Consider the following 12272-nt stretch of genomic DNA (forward strand, 5'->3'; position numbering starts at 1 on the left):
TATTTTTAGTCTTAGCAACAGTCTATATATAATCAGTATGATTCACAAGGTAAAGAATAGTTATAGACTTGTGGAGAAAAATCTTCTATAAGTCTATTTCTGGCATGTAGAAATGGAATAAGAGAATACATTGAATAAACAATAAGCACATGAATTCTGTAGAAATTGTGTGTTATATATACTCCTTGGAACATGGGAGAGTTAAGACATACAGTTACATAGCAGTTAGAATAGCGAAGCCATTGATTTGTTTACTTACTTTTTATTTATTTATTTATTTATATTTTAGGAACTGTTTATCAAAACTTCAAATCATAGAAAACCTCAATAATTTTGGTATACTCTGCTATTTTTTTTAAAATGAGGAAAGGAGCTATTCATTAAAAAAAAAACCCTCTTTCTGATTACAAACTAAAGTATGCTCATTTCCTAAAATTTGGAAAAGCACAGAAAATCACTAAAAAAAAAAAGCTGATTTTAAACTGGCCATCATGAAATTAAAAAAAAAACTGATTAAAAGGTTGATTTTGTTTTCAAAACCATCTCTAGGTTTTGTCTGGACTTTGTACAGGCCAACTCCATCTCTTACAACAACCATGAGATATGTAGTGTACCACAAAACTGACACAGACGTCACCATAGACTAATTTGCATTTTGTGTCTACAACTCACAGGTGCTGAAGTTAGTACTTTATTTTTTTAAATTTATTTTTGTCAGTCCTGGGGCTTGAACTCAGGGCCTGGTCACCATCCGTGAGCTTCTTTTGCTCAAGGCTAGTGTTCTACTACTTGAGCCACACCACCACTTCTGGCTTCTGTTTATGTGATACTGAGGAATCGAACCCAGGGCTTCGTGCATATTAGGCAAGCACTCTACCACTAAGCCACATTCCCAGTCCTTTATTTAATTTCTTTAAAGAGGTATATTGGCCATAGCTTTGGAGGTTAGGGTTCAGACTGGGTAGATCCATCTTGTCAGCCTCTGATGAGTGCCTCCTGGCTTCCTCACCACATGAGAGGTGGCCTCATGGGACGAAGAGCCGCAAGGGGAAGAGATCAGTCCTAGGAACAAAAAGGATCCTAGGCCACGCTTGTTATTTCTGTGACAACTCACTCGTGGCAAGTAACAAGTTTGCATGACCCCTGCATTGGTGTCTTCTAAGAGCAATGTCTCCAGTGACCTTACCACTTTCTACTAGACTTCACATTTTAACAAGTTGCAAGAAGTAAAAGTTACTAAGAAGTAACTCTAGTGGTCCTCTGGTAGCTTCCAGAGCACAAATCTTGGGCAACACACTGAAATTATGTCTAAAGCATAGCCATGATAATGACATGAGGTGGTTTTTTTCATAAGCATCATTATTGTCTATAGAATATAAGCATAGCTGATGGGCTTACCAAACTACTATTCTTCTTATGGATGTTCACTTGGTGTTCATCTTTAGTAGAGCTGAGTATGTATGTATGTATATATATTATTATGTATATATATTATTTATATTATATATTACATATGTAATTTTTTTCTATGTGGTACAGGTTTGTTGTTGTTGTTGTTGTTTTGGTCAATCATTGGGCCTGAACTCTGGGTCTGGGCACTGTCTCTCAGTTCTTCAGCTCAAAGCTAGTGCTCTACCACTTGAGCCACATAGCAACTTCTGGCTTTTTCTGCTTATGTGATGCTGAGGAATGGAGCCCAGGGCCTCATGCATGCAAGGCAAGCACTCTACCACTAAGCCACCTTCCCAGACCTGTGGTACAGGTTTTAAACTCAAGTGTTTTACCCCCCATTTTTATGGAATTTGGCTTTAATAACTTAATTTTCTTTTTTCTTTTTTTTTTTTTTTTGGTTGTTGGGCCTGAACTCTGGGCCTGGGCATTGTCCCTCAGTTCTTCAGCTCAAGTTTGGCATACTACCACTTGAGCCACAATGCCACTTGCGGCTTTTTCTGCTTATGTAGTGCTAAGGAATTGAACCCAGGGCCTCATGCACGCAAGTCAAGCACTCTACCACTGAGCCACCTTGCCAGCCCCTTAATTTTCTTTTTTCTTTTTTTTCAAATTCTTTATTGTGATTAAGTGGTTACATAATTCCCCAAATTTCACAGTATTGTGGGATAGTGATGCTTAGTTAAAGTCACAAACACATTCTAACTTTCCTGGAGCAAATTGTCTATCATGGTCTATAACATTTATGAGTTCTATGAGCTTTGCAATGCAGTTATTTCTTCCACATGGGTGATATGTACATTTCTTTTGTTTTGCATAGCATCAGCTGTTCCCTCTTTCCCACTCATTCCTTCCCTCCCATTGCTGCCATTGAGTTGCTTAGTTCATTTTGATCAATGTCCAGTGCATCTGATGGGTCCTGCTGTGGTGTGTTTTTCCCTGATTCCCTCTAGTTCTGTGTCGTCCTCCTGGTTTCCCTCCCGTGTGCACATATATACCATATATGTGATCAGCAGCATGGGGTTATTTGGTAATGATTCGACCAGATGAGTGGGAGTCCTTTGTTTCTTAAATCTTGTTAATTTTGTCATATCACCTTACATTTTGGATTTAACATCCACTTATCAGGGAGACCACGTGCCGTTTTTCTCTTTGCTCTTGGCTTATCTCACTCAACATGATTTCTTCTAGCTCCATCCATCTTCCTGCAAATGCCATTATTTTGTCCTTTCTAATGGCTGCATAATATTTCATTGTGTACAGATACCACAATTTTTGGATCCATTCATCTGTGGTGGGACATCTGGGTTGTTTCTATATCCTAGCTATTGTGAACAGGAGCCCCTTAATTTTCTTACTTTATATGAGGAGCTTTCCTAAATTGACAGAGATCCCTCTTATGTCATTTTCATGTGATATTAAGACAATAGTTGTCTAGTAGTTGTTATTATACTAGGTTTTGAACTTAAAGGCTTGAACTTGGTTGGCTTGCTTGAGTAGCTAGTGGTCTCCCACTTGAGCTGGTCTCCAGACCAGTTTTTTTGCTGGTTATTTTGGGGATGGAGTCTCATGGACTTTAATGCCTGAACTGGTTTCAAACAATGATCCACTGGCTCTCTACCTCTTGAGTAGGTATGATTACAGTCATGAACCACTAGCACCCAGCTACTTGTGTTTTTGAACTTTTGTCCTCCCCATGTTGATTAGTCTCTATTATCCCTGACCTGTCTAGTTTTGTTTCTGCTTCTGCCTTCTGGATTCGAAAAAAGCCCTAGATTGTGAGCACTGGTGGACTGACCACAACAACTACCCCATTTCAGCACAATCCTCAGACTGTCTGTGTTTCTAATGGACATTGCTGGCTCCTTTTGAGCACTCCTAAAAACATCAGAACCCTTCGCTTTGTTTCTTTGCTTTTTCCCACACACATGCTGACATAGTGCAGGCTTGCTAGAGGCAGATGATTTGTCTTCATTCATATCTTGAGGGTCAAGAGGTGTCTTGTCTCTAATTTTGGTACAAATATTGCTCATGGGAGTTTGATTATGCAATCGAGTTACTCTGTTTTGATGTGGGAATTCAGGAAATCCAAGATCTATCCTTGCACTGTGGCTTCTCTTTTTCCAGAATTTGCTCATTCCTTTCAGAAGTTAGGATTATTTACTATGGCCTTTCCATCTTTGCGTCTAGGAACCGATTGACAGAAAGGAAGTGTAAACTAAAACTGCACTGCGTATACGTATGCGTGTGCGAGCATATATGAATGTTTAATTTGTAGAGGTGGGGTGCTACTGTTGAGAGTGTTGCTGTATATGTATGTGTGTATATCTTAAAAGCCCAATGCTGTGGCCAGAAATACTGTTTGCATATTACACATGGGAAGGTCTTCCTTTTGGTCTGTGTATGGCCACTGTTTGTAGAACTAGTCCTTATTTTCAGTCCTATGTTTTATCCTGGAATGACTACAACAATACTAATTACCCCAGGACAGATTAGATTGTCTGCAGCTATTTTCCTCCCCCTACAATACACAGCTAGTCTCTGGCAAACAAACGGGCTTTTAGTTGCCCTTGGAGTGTTTCCTTCATTTACCAATTATTTGGGTTCACTTTTCAACAGAAGTCTAGGTAGTTCTAGTATTGCTTCTTCATCAGGACTCTTGAACAATTTCATGTTATTGATTATAACAATTTCATGCTATCAATTATATGGGCAAAATATATTGATTTTGAGATCGGATAAAGCCAAAGACTTGGAAATATAGAGGAATTGCTTTTAAGTGAAGACAAATTTTTATTAGTGTTAATGAATGGATAATTGGCTTCTCTTTTTTTGTTATCATTTGTTATTATTACCATGGCAACTGCAAATACAATTGGGTAAAATAAGACCTTAAATGACTCCATTTTAATATATGTCATTGTGTACTTTTCACTTTTAATATTAGATATTGAAATTCAGATATAGACCCACAGTATGGCATAGAGATTAAGAAATTAAACCATTTTCCATATGCAGGGTGGGTAGGTTTTTGATATGAAGGATCAGAGATTAACAAGGGCCAGAGAGGTAGTACATGTAGAAAGGGCCCAGTATAATGACCACAGGAACTAGTAAAGGCTAAGTATTCTATTAAATTTGACAGGTTCATCAACTACTTTGAAAGATAATAAAAATGCCTTTGTATTCAATATAGTGCATATATCTGCAAGCCTATGATATTTGATGCAGAATAAAGTATGTGTATGTAAAATGGATTGATAAAGCAATTGCGTAGTATAGATGATCAAAGGTATTTAGAATCTTATCGGTAAATTATCTTAAGAAACCCTAACTTCCCCTTTGTACTCAAGAGAACTCAGAAATGTTTGTAAGGAAAAAACAACCAAAACCCTTTATAGAAAAAATATATACTTTATTTTCAACTAGAAAGGTGCAAACATGTAACTTTTGGTCACACTCTCAACCAACAAAACTGTCAAAAACCAGTCATAGTCAAGGTAGAAATAAATGCTTCCAGGTAGAAATCTGACCAGATATACAGGTCCAGCCATTTTTCAGTAAAGGCCATTTGTTCACTAAAAGTGAAGCTACCACATTTCCTAGCTAGAAATCTTTTCAAAGGCTATCACTGCCTTGCGGTCCTCAAACCATCTGCTTTGATGGGCTGTCAACTCTTAAGTGATTACAATTTCCATTTGAGTATCCACTTTAGGCTTTGAATTATCAGACAAATTTCACATCCTATTTATGGTGTTCAGAATTTCAGGCTAACATTTGAAATATCCAAGCATTAAGAACAAAAAGGCACAAACAATTTTAAATTAACTTAGATAACTGTACAAATATATATATATCCACAATATTCACAATATCAATAAAAAATCTGGCTTGTTACAGGCAAATTAATTTACCACAAGCTGTCCAGTCTAATAGACAGGATTCTGATTCCTGACCACAGTCATTCAAATCAGAATGTCAGAGCTGCATCTACTGTGCTGACTTACAGAACAAGTTGATCCAGCCTCATGAGAGTGGAGAACACCATCCTGGTTGTTGCTAAAGCTACATGCAAGTGTATATGCATGCTATAACATTCCTCCTCTATCCCACTCCAAATCCCATGCACACTTTTCCTTTGAGATAGCATCTGTGATGCTACTAGACAGCTACCGATATCTCCACTGCTTCCGTAGCCATTCCTCAGTATACATTCTGGCCCTGTGTGCTACTGTAGTCCCACACTGTCAAGTCTTAACTATCTTCAAACCAGTGTCTGGGGTTGATGTACTATTTGTATGACATGGCACAATATTTTGAATTTGGTGGGATATTTTTCCCCCAGCAGTTAGAAAAAAAAATTAAAAATAGATTTAAATTAACTGGTGCTACTGAAATCATTTGTTTTTACAGAAACATGAGATGTGAATCAGTTCAAGTGATGGTCTAAAGAGTTCATGTCTCTCACTGTCTGGCTTTAGGCCATGTCTCCATACATCTTCCTGTAGTACAGTGACTCAAAGATATCATTGTCTCCGGGGCAGTTGTAATGGCAGGCACAGGTTTTGATGAACATCATGTTCTTCTTCATGGTCTCACCATCTGGACACTTGAACTCCACAGGTAGGGTGGTGGTTCTGTGAGGCGTGCAGCACCGGCCATCTGTGCAAACTCCGCAGAACTTAGCCCGGTATGCCTTCACGCTGGTGCAGCCTGAGAGCTCAAACTTGACAGGCTTGGAGATTTTAGGGGTCCGGATGCACTTCTTGCCCTTCTAAGGAAGAGAAAAGGACAATAGAAACATTAATTACTACCAAGGGAGTGGCTTTCCTCAGTCCTGCTCTCTTCTAGGCTTTAGTTGTCTGACTTCTGTTTATATTTTGAGGAGAGAAACTCTTGAGTTTAGTCTGCCAGTTTTCCCAAAATAGCCATGGCCTCCGCTGGAATGTCTTGAATTAACTAACACTGGGGAGGATTTTTGTCGTGGAAAATTGACAATTCTGATTACACAATGTCTCATTTCAGCACAACAGCACCATACTTAAGATTATTTTTGGAGATAACAAGGCTATAATAACAAACTTCGGTTCCACTCCCTATCCTTCCAAGACAAGGAGTTCGGAGGAAGGGAATCTACACGCACCTTAATGTTCTCCTCCAGGTCCACTTCGCAAGGCCTGACCATACAGAGGCGGCTCTGCTTCTCCAGTCTGCAGAAGGCGTTGTCATTGGTCACGCGGGTGGAGATGCCCATGCCACAGGTCTTGGAGCAGGCACTCCACTCTGTGGTCTGGACCAGGCAGTTGGCTCGCATCATAGTTGGGTCTGGGCCGAATGTGTCTTCCAGTCGGTAGGCTGTGTGAGAACAGAGCACACAAACAGTAGGTTAAATAAAATATTTAAAAAAAAAAGAGCTGGGATAAGACCATTTCCCTCTTCCCTTGGCAGGGTTGGGAGCCAGCCCTGGGAGTGGGAGCGAATGACAACATTGACTTCTAGAGGAAAGCCTCCACTTACCAGCCAGGGCTGGGCCAACCACGGTGTGATCTTTGGGCTCGTCACAGACCCACTCCTCGCAGCATTTTCCAGGCAGCTTGACCCTTCTGGGGAAGGGGCAGTCAGGGCTGGGCAGGCGGACGTCCATGCTGCACAGGGGCACGCAGCCCACCGCCCCATCCAGGCAGGTGCATTGGTATTTGCAGCTGCTCTGGAAAGACTCTCCACTCCGGTACACGGTCCCGCCGAAGACGCAGGGGGCACCATCTTTGGCTGTAGGAGAGGAAGACCAAGGGGAGGGCGGAGAGGTCAGACCCAGAGTCCCCAGGCTCCAAGCACAGCCATGAGGGTGAGGGAGGAAGCGGGGGGGGGGCGCACCGCAAGTGGCAGTGCCCAGGATGGGGTGTGTGGGGCGGCGGGATGGTGCAGGGGTAGCGGGGAGGGGTGGGCTCACCCGTGCACACGCCGATCTTGCGATTGACTGGGGAGCCGAAGTCACAGAAGAGACCCTTGTGCGGGTCGCAGGGGTCGCGCTCGGTGCACAGCTCGCCCAGTTGCTTGGCGCAGACGCGGCAGCAGCCGCAGCCGTCCAGCACGAGACTCACGCCGGCGGGGCAGCTCGGGGCCGGGCCCGCCGGGCACTGGCACTGCCCGCCGCAGTCCTGGCTAGCGGCCGGCTGCAGAGACAGAGAGAGGGAGGCGGGGAGGGACGGTCAGCGGGCGCGCTCTCTCTCTCGCAGACCGGTGGCCGGGCGCACGCCCTCTCCACCTCGCCCTGCGATCTCCACCCCCCGACGGCTGCCAGAGGTGGCCTGGAAAGTGGGGGGGCTCACCTGGCTGCAGAGGGCTAGGAGGAGCGCGAAGGCAAAGCGCACGGGGCCCGTGCCGGTGGCTGTCATGGTGGGGATGGGCGGCGGGAAGGCAGGGGCGATCGGTGGGGTCCGAGTCCGGAGGGCCGAGGGGCTCTGCGGGTGGAGAGGTGGGTGCAGGACCGGCGGGGCGGGCTGTCTCCGGGCTGTCTTGGCTGTCTGTCGGCCGGGGTGGCTGCCGTCGGGCTGGAAGCGATGGGATGGATGCTGGGTGGCGGTGGTCGGAGCGGAGCTGTTCGGGCTGCCTCTTCTCAGCGGGGAAGAGTTGTGGGAGCTGGGCGGGCGACGCAGCTCTTATACGCTCCGGGCGGCCGGGGCTCGCCAATGAGCTGAATGGAGTCCTACACAAACAGGAACATTCCTCGCATTCCTCCCCGCCTTCCTGCCCCATCAACTCACACCGGATTGATCCTGACCCCTTGACACTCAGCATTCCTCCGTCTGCAAAAGCTGGCACACTGCAGCTCACCCGAAAAGAAGAAGGAAAAAAGGCTCAGTATTTCCAGCCCCAAATAGGATTTTCCCCCCCTGTCCCCTTCCCTCCCCTCCTGATTTGTATCATTTAAAAAACACAGGAGTACTTATTCCTTTTGACACCTTTTCTGGGTTTAATAGTTTTGCCCCGTTCTATCCACCTACATGAATCTTTTTTTTTTTTTTTAAGGTACGTGGCTAACAAAGAAAACAGCAGTATTTCTTTCTTCTATTTATTTATTATTTAGTGGGGATATTTTTTTTATTCTTGGGGGGTCTACACAAGAGAGCATAAGGTTGCTTTAACACACACACACACACACACACACACACACACACACACACACCACTACTTGAAACCCCCAAGATGCCTACCTGTGAAGCCCTTGAATTCTATATCAGAAATGAAGGTATTTGATTCTCTGTCACTTGTGATAAGGGTGAGATGGCTCACAGCCAAACAAGAAGAACAGAGCCAGAGGCAGGTTCCAGGGGGAAGATTCCTACCACTCTTGCTGTTTTCTCTAAATACAGATAGGAGTTTTCTTGTGGGTGGTACAGTGAGAAAAAGGGAGTAGCCATCATTACTTCCAGAAAAATGGGTCTATTGTTAGAGTGCAGCAAATGGCCCTACATTGGGTAAGTAGAGGCTCTCTGAGTGTTAGGAATAGAACAGAGGTGGGAAGAAAGAATCTGCCTGGAAGGGGTCCAGCCAGAAGCTTGGTGTTCATTTGGAGTATTTTAAAGACAGCTGGGCTGAGGAGAATTGAATGATTTTGCTTATTGTGAAACGTATCATCTTCAAATGTGGATTGGACATTGAAGTTTAAAAAATTAATTACATGATGAGTGTATCTTGCTGTGCCTGATTTTAATAAGATGTCAGTGAAGAATCTATTTATAGTGATTCCCCACACATCTGGGAGTCCTCTTTGTCTGTAAGGTGCAGGTCAAGGTTAAGGTGCAAGTTAAGAGAAGAAAAGCCTTCATTCCCCTGCTGTGTGCCGAGGTCAGATACTACCTGTTAACCTAAGCACATTGCCATCCTTTTTGTTTTGTTTTGTTATGTTGGTACTGGGGTTGAACTCAGGGCCTCCTACTCTGATTTGGCTTTTCACTCAAGGTTGGATCTTGATTCACATCTGCACTTCTGGCTATTTTGTTGTTTAGAAAAGTCTCGTGGACCTTGCGGTCCAGAGTTGACTTCAAAATCTGATCCTCATATCTCAGCCTCCTGATTAGCTAGGATTAGAATTGTGAACCACTAGAACCCAGCCATGTCTTCAGTCCGGCAATATCTCCAATATTACTACTTAGTCACTAAGGACCAAGCTATACATTCACTTAGAGTCTATTTGTTAATAGCTCCAATTACCATTTTACATAAAAAGACTAATCTCAGCAAAGACAATAATTTCAGGGCCAGGCCAATTTTATCCACCCTAATGCTACTTCCTTTGACATGGTGGTTCAAATGAGTAGATTTCTCAGTTGTTGATGATTCTAAATCTAGGTTGTAAAGTAAGCATATGTTTCTATTGCAAAGTCAGGCTTTAGAAATGATGTATTACAGATTCATGATTTGAAAACATTCTACTTAAATGGTCAGTCATCTTGTAAAGTTTCAGTTCATCCTATTGAAAAATAGCCAAATTAACAAAGAAAAGAAGACCATTGAGTTTCGGCATGGACCACATCATCTGTGCACAATTACCTTGGTTAAGCCACCACATGCTGTACGGTACAGTTGCATGTCAACAGTGCAAAGGGCTTGCAAAGGGCCTCTGAAGCTCAGGAAGACTTTTTCATCATTCTTATTTAATGTTCTCTTCAAGCATTCCTCAAAGAGAAGAGAGACCTGAGAGTTCTTATTTAAAGAAGTAACATTCCAAGTTACATGAATAGCCACATGTGTATTAAAAGCAACTTGGCCCCCAACCATTTCTTCCCCTGTGGATGATTTTAAAAGTTTAAAATATGTGGGAAGCCACAGTGAAATCTTTCAAGATCAAAACCTTCAATTATATCTACCACTAAGGGTTGGAAAGGTGGGGTGGACGGGGAAGGAGGAGATGTGAAGTGTGAGCTTCACCTAAGGTGGGTGGGATGTGGGCCTGAGGTGAGCGCTCTGCCTTGCAGTGTGAGGTAGATGGTGGAATAGTTGGAGATTTCTTGAAACCGCAGGACAGCCTAAGAGCTACCATGGATGGCTTCATGCATGAAGGGAGGAGACTCATTCATTCATGGAGGGCTATGTTGCTAGACTGGGTTTTTTAGTTGGGTGACTTGGGTTGTATTCTTGGAACTGCCATTCATAAATCTCAGGGAAGTCGCATGTAGGAGTCACATTGCCACACATTTTTATTTATAAAATGAAGATAATAAGAAATTTAAACTGTGATATTCAGTGAAATTGGTACTTTGTTTACTTGAATCTTGCTTAAGGTATAACAAAGAATGTGTTACCAGTCTATCAAAACATCATAAAAAGTCAAGACATTATAAAAATAATTAGTTTTCCTATAAAATTCACACCCTGAAGTTGGAATAAATCCATAGGTAGCTCCAAAAGGGTAGTTTTAATATTAGCTAGAAGGAAATAGCATATTAAAATGTATAAGAGCACATAAGGTCTTAGAATAGAAAAAATATGTTTTACTTTATAAAGTTAGACTGGGATTCTTTGATGAAAACTCTTGAAAGGGTTAAAATATAAGATTGCTATTAAGAGAGTCACACACATATATACATGGCGGTGGGGGGGGGAGAGGAGAGAGAGAGAGAGAGAGATAGAGAGAGAGAGACCCAAGACATTCACAGACTGGAAAGTATGTTTTTATGGTGATTCAGACCATCGAATGCCAGGAAATTCAGAGGGAAAGGCTGACACTCCATCCTCAACTCACGCCATGGCATCTGAATTCTTGTACTATTATAAATGAGTCAGCAAATGTTTGTGTGCTCCTGGGCGGGAAAGTGGAAATAGTGGCTTCTTACAATTTTGTCCAACTCTGACCTATCCCAATCCTTTTGACTGACAGCAAGTCAGAATTAGGAGAGAAAAAGGGTCTTTGATTCTGTGTGCAAAATGATGAGGATGGACTCATTTTGACTTACAAGTAAGTGTTTAGCTACCAAACCCATTTTAGAGAGCACATCTTCCCCCCCCCCTTCCCCTACTAAAATGAGGAATTCACTATGCTTGTCACTGAGTTGTTTACTGAGCTATATAAAGTATATATGTGTCTACTTGAACCCAGTCAGCAGGTCTTCTGGTTAACTCTTGTAAGATGTTCAGCTGGGAAGGTATGACATTCTTTCCCTTATGTTTTCTTGTTGTTTTTTTCCTCCTTCAAAAAAAAGAAAGGTTACTTGATCAGGTATCAGACAGACAGAAAAGCTGGCAGGATGACAGGGAAGTGGCGAGACTCAGAGTGTTTGTGTACTTAAAGCAGGAATCTTGCACATTTTCAACTTTTACTTGTAGACATTTTCTTATAAGAGCAAGCAGGAGTCAGTGCCAGCCCTCAAAGCGGAAATCAAAGCTCCCAGGGAAACATACCGAAGGAATGTGACTAAGAGCCAAGACCTATAAGCAATGCATACACTGAGCTGTCAGGCTTATAAGAAGTCTAGCCATATAAGGACAGCTGGACAGAGACCCATTTGTCTCTGTTGGGCTTGGTTGGGTTGGGAGTGGGCTTTTGATGTTTTTAGTAGTCCTAAAGTTCAACCGTGTAAATGAATTCTATAAAAAAAAATGGTATGCCAGAGGCTTTTTGAAAAATACTAATAAATATTATTCTAAAAATCGTCAGGGACCTTAGCTTGGTTTTACATGAACTTCTATTTGCTTTAAATGCAGGTTAAGGAGAGGACGGCTCCCTGGGATTTCAAAGGTGGGAAGGAAGCACGGATGTTTGCCATTGAAATTACTTTCATTACCCTACTGCCTTTTCCTGCTTAGAACTAGTTCTTTAACTT

General features: G+C 42.6%; 1 protein-coding gene across 1 annotated transcript; it reads right to left on the minus strand.

The window, feature by feature from the left end:
• Window positions 1-4843: 4843 nt before the first annotated feature.
• Ctgf (connective tissue growth factor) lies at window positions 4844-8080 on the minus strand. The gene is made up of 5 exons (XM_013026886.1): window positions 7779-8080; window positions 7400-7622; window positions 6967-7218; window positions 6593-6804; window positions 4844-6223 (listed from the first exon to the last, which is right to left on the minus strand). Exons 1-5 carry the CDS (start codon window positions 7842-7844, stop codon window positions 5927-5929), a joined length of 1050 nt encoding a protein of 349 aa, XP_012882340.1. The 5' UTR covers window positions 7845-8080; the 3' UTR covers window positions 4844-5926.
• Window positions 8081-12272: the final 4192 nt, after the last annotated feature.

Source organism: Dipodomys ordii, unplaced genomic scaffold (assembly GCF_000151885.1).
Source record: "Dipodomys ordii isolate 6190 unplaced genomic scaffold, Dord_2.0 Scaffold97, whole genome shotgun sequence".
Classification (NCBI taxonomy): domain Eukaryota; kingdom Metazoa; phylum Chordata; class Mammalia; order Rodentia; family Heteromyidae; genus Dipodomys; species Dipodomys ordii.